Below are 4,563 nucleotides of genomic sequence, written 5' to 3' on the forward strand. Positions count from 1 at the left end.
TTTTGCTTCTTTCGCTTCTAGTTTTCTGAAACTTTTTAACTCGATGAAAATATCGCACGCATCGTCTCCGAACACTAATCACAACCCTCTCTGGTGATCTGTCCATCGTATTCACCTAATTGGAGATGGTGGACGCATCTGTAGGGTAAAGTGGGGATTAAACAAATAAACTGGCAATTGGAAAAGTAAAACAAAAGGTTTATATAATAATAATAACTTTTATTTGTCTCTTCGATAACGATAGCGAAGATTTAGAAATATTTTAAACAAAAAGACAGGATATAGCGACAAAACAATGGTTGTAAAAACACGCTTACAGTTAAAAACATATTTACATTTTTTTGGAAGAAAATAAGCGTGGTCGCTACACCTAGAAACATGATTAAACCAAAAAAATAAAACAAATAAACTGACAATTAGAAAAGGGGGGGGGGCAATTGTTTTCCATTTAGTTAAAGAGTACAATACCAAAAATATAATTATTTAAAACAGTAAAGAAATGGGAATTAGCAGTAAAACTACAGCCATTAAAAACACGCTACTGGTATAATCTACTAGAAGAAAAGAGTTAAAGAAAAATTATTTTTTGTCAGAAAAGATCAGAAATCTTACCTTTTTTATAGATGAGGTAAAAGATATGTTTGATCAACATTGAAGGTTAAATGGAATTTGCCCTGGGGTAAAAACACAAGTTACTGCTGGTTTAAACAAACAACATGATACATGGTAGATTTAATATATTGCTCAATATTATAGTCCAATATATTTATATCAAGAAAAATCTAGTTAGTACAATTACATCATAAATAAATTATTAAAAAAAGGCTATTTCATTTAAAGAGTCTAATATATTTAAACACACAACATAACTATATATCTAAGTTAAAGCTATTACCTCTAAGTACCTGCTGAATAGGCCAGTCACTACTATTGTACATTCAACCATATGAATCTGGATAATGCATTGCACCACAACTGTCAGTAAGTAATGCTTAACACAGGAAATGCTATGCAGGGTGGGAAAATAAAAACGCAGGGTGCAAAAATAGTGCAAAATAAATCAAACTTTTTGCAATTAGCTAAAAAATGCTAAATATTATACTAGTTTGTATGGAATGTCTGCTTATCCACACACTGCAACAGTTTCAGCAACTCAACTGTGAGCATGGGAGTGGCAACCATGGATAAGTCACTCAAGTTTCCACCCACGAGGATATAAATGACAAAACCAACCAAAAGTCATGTCTGCTTATCCACACATTGCAATAGCTTCAGCAACTCGACTGTGGGCATGGGAGTGGCAACCATGGATAAGTCACTCAAGTTCCCACCCACGAGGATATAAATGACCAAACCAACCAAAAGTCATGTCTGCTTATCCACACACTGCAATAGCTTCAGCAACTCGACTGTGAGCATGGGAGTGGCAACCATGGATAAGTCACTTAAGTACACAAGAAGTTTATACAAAGTTAACAAATTAATTTAATCTCAACATCACTTTGTATGACTCGACACTTACAATAATGACATCATAATCAAACACACATTTCAACCCTGAGTTTCATTTATGATATCATAACACAATATGACCACCATCGGTGGTTAGGTGCTTGCATCGTAACTAAAAAGTTACCGGATACGATGATCAATACTGCTAACATTGTGGGAAATGTATCCTTCGGACACTTACCAATAATTGCTTCAACCCAGTAGTCACTAATGGGTTGTCCAAACAGTCAGCCATACAGAAAAACAGTCACTTACAAAGTTCGGGCACGAGGTGTATAAACAGAACACCTGTGTTATTATAACGACTGTAGCTTTCCCTGTACGCAAGGATAAATACCCAACTCCTATTCAATCAACACAAATGACTAAGTTTCTACGGAAAATTTCATGTTATTGTTTGTCAGCAGATAAAGGGACAGCGGATTTGTACATTACAAAAAGCACATTACAACATGGGGAGTTCCCCCAAACCGTGAAAGGTTATCCAACCCTTGAACAGTAACTGTAAAAATAAGCACGTGTGAAAAAATACATTAAAAATGTTTAAAACTAATTATAAATGATAAGATGGGATAAAAGTTCATGCAATTATTTATGGTGGGGGTTTCCCCTAACTAGGGATCAAGTAGTGTGAGGTAACAATGCTTAATCTCCTGTAAACAATTCATGATTATGATGTAACAATTGATCAGTTATTCAATTCATTATGAACTTAAAATATTAAGACGATAAAAATAATTCACACAACAGTTGCTGTTATACACGATAAATGACATCACAATAACATTTGTTAGGACACAATTAAAGAACTATGATTCAACAATGGTGTCTATTTAAAAACAAACGCGAAACTGTGATTGGCCAGCTTTTAAAAAATGACTATGACGTCATAAAAGCCACTGTGATAAAATACAAGGAGCACCAAGAAGTGAAACGTTAATATTTGCTGATTCGTACCAGTGGGGAGTTTCCCCTAAACCGAGAAAGGTAAAGATGTCGCGCATGTCGCCATCAAGTGTCTAGAGCACCGTGGGATTTTCTAACTTGGTTCTACTGAATGACATCACTGATGACATCATCATGACATCACTGGAGCACAAAAGGAACAGAGATGAAACTTTAGAACAACATTAAACATTATGCTGAACTTTGGATGGCCGCCATAATCTCACGATAATGACATCATAATCGTTATGACGACGTCATAATCGTGAAGATGTTGTCTTAATCACACAATCATGACATCACAATCAGATAATAATGACATCATATTTACACAATTATGACATCACATTCACATGATTATGACATCATAACCACACGATTATGACATACAGTGTTCAGGGTTGTAACCACCGTTGGCGCAGAAGTGCGTGTGTTACACCTTCCCCCCCAACACCTTACACGACGTAGTAATACTTTGCGACATATGAAATGGTATTTCTATTTAAAACAGCTTGAATTAAGCCTCGGAACATAGACATCATATATTCACAACCGGTAATCAGATATTGTACCGACTGACGACTGAGGTCGCATTGTATGGTGGGTGAAATGCTGGGGCGTCCCAGTTGACCCCATAACGATCCCCGTTTGCCCCCGCATGGGGTAACCCATCCCCCCATCCATTCCTAGGTATATCTGGGGTACATTGTCGTTTGTTTGGGTCATATAGTGTTGATATTGTTGTTGTTGTTGTAGTTTTGTTGGGCTGTTGTTGTTGTTGTTGTTGTTGCTGCATGTTGTAGTTATATCCATTGTTGTCGGGTTCCATTGATGATGTCATAGTGGTATCCATTCCGCTTTCCATGTCAACGTTTGTCGTGTAAGCTGTCGGCATTGTTGGGTTAATACGGGGTAGATTTTAACAGAAAATAAGATAAATACTTGAGTTTGTATTCTATATGGGTGAGGTCCTACAGTGAGGCATGCCATGGGGCCTGGGATTTAGATCAGAGTTGGCCCATTACCCCAACATTGTATATGCACATTCTATTCTATATGGGTGAGGTTCTACAGTGAGGCACGCCATGGGGCCTGGGATTTAGACCGGGGGATTACATATTCTCAATATCCCATTCACCACATTTACCAGGAATCTCCTGTGGACAATATGAGTTGAAATCCATATAACCATCGGAGCTTGGTGGTCCAATGTCTTGCAACATTTGGTCAAGATCGATCACCCCAGAGTCGAATATATCATGTTGATCCAAGTTGATGTCGGACGGAAACTTCTCTTTTCCCATCAAGTTGAGGTTGCTCCGGGGCTCCTCTTGTGGCTGGTTCTCCTGGAGATTAGGGGAGTTAAAATATACTTGTGTGTTAACTGTTCTATTCTATATGGGGAAGGTCGTATAGCAAGTTAAATGTTGTTGTGTGGGTGTATTTGAGCATAGAGTGTTGTATATATAAGTATCGCATGGTGGGGCAACAACAGTTGTTATAACATGGGTGTTCTGTTTTATACACCTCGTGCCCGCTTGCGAGTTTCCATGTATGTAACTTATTTATCCTCGCATGGTGGGCAACAACAGTTGTTATAACACGGGTGTTCTGTTTTATACACCTCGTGCCTACTTACGATTTACCCTGTATGTAATTTTGTGGGTGATTGTTTTTCAGTATGACTAAGTGTCTTGCTCTTGTAAAGTAGCTTCTTAAGGACAAATAAACCCACAATGGTAACAGCATCAAGCCTTGAACCGAAAACCTCTTGGCTACCAACAAGGGCGCTAACCACTGAACCACTGTACCAGCAATGGTTAATAAACATTAAACAACAACAAGTACTCACCAGTGATAGTTGCTGCTGCATGTTGTAGTTAACCCCACTATCTTGTGACCTCTATAATATAAAGCTTGGATTAAATATTGTACAGAAACTACAAGATTACTTTACTTCTGCTACCTTCATAATGTTGTTATAGGTAATTAGTAAAACACCAAAAATCTAGTCCAACTAAATACAATCTATTGATGTGATTGATATTATTTCATTATTGGTCAAATATATATTCTTTAACAATCTGTTACTTTGCTACCAGGCAT

General features: G+C 37.3%; 1 protein-coding gene and 1 long non-coding RNA gene across 2 annotated transcripts in view; both read right to left on the minus strand.

Moving 5' to 3' along the window:
• Positions 1-1,235, minus strand: LOC108950313. The gene is made up of 3 exons (XR_001975176.2): positions 896-1,235; positions 613-674; positions 1-138 (listed from the first exon to the last, which is right to left on the minus strand). It is a non-coding gene; the product is annotated as an uncharacterized LOC108950313 (long non-coding RNA).
• Positions 1,236-1,881: 646 nt separating this feature from the next.
• foxo (transcription factor protein) overlaps positions 1,882-4,563 on the minus strand; it is a gene marked incomplete in the record, with an annotated part of 19,118 nt that continues 16,436 nt past the window's right edge. Inside the window, 3 exon segments of the mRNA NM_001078249.1 lie at positions 1,882-3,217; positions 3,219-3,342; positions 3,605-3,803. Of these exon segments, the coding sequence (NP_001071717.1) occupies positions 3,004-3,217; positions 3,219-3,342; positions 3,605-3,803 (537 nt within the window).

The sequence above is a fragment of the Ciona intestinalis genome, unplaced genomic scaffold (genome assembly GCF_000224145.3).
Source record: "Ciona intestinalis unplaced genomic scaffold, KH HT000101.2, whole genome shotgun sequence".
NCBI lineage: Eukaryota > Metazoa > Chordata > Ascidiacea > Phlebobranchia > Cionidae > Ciona > Ciona intestinalis.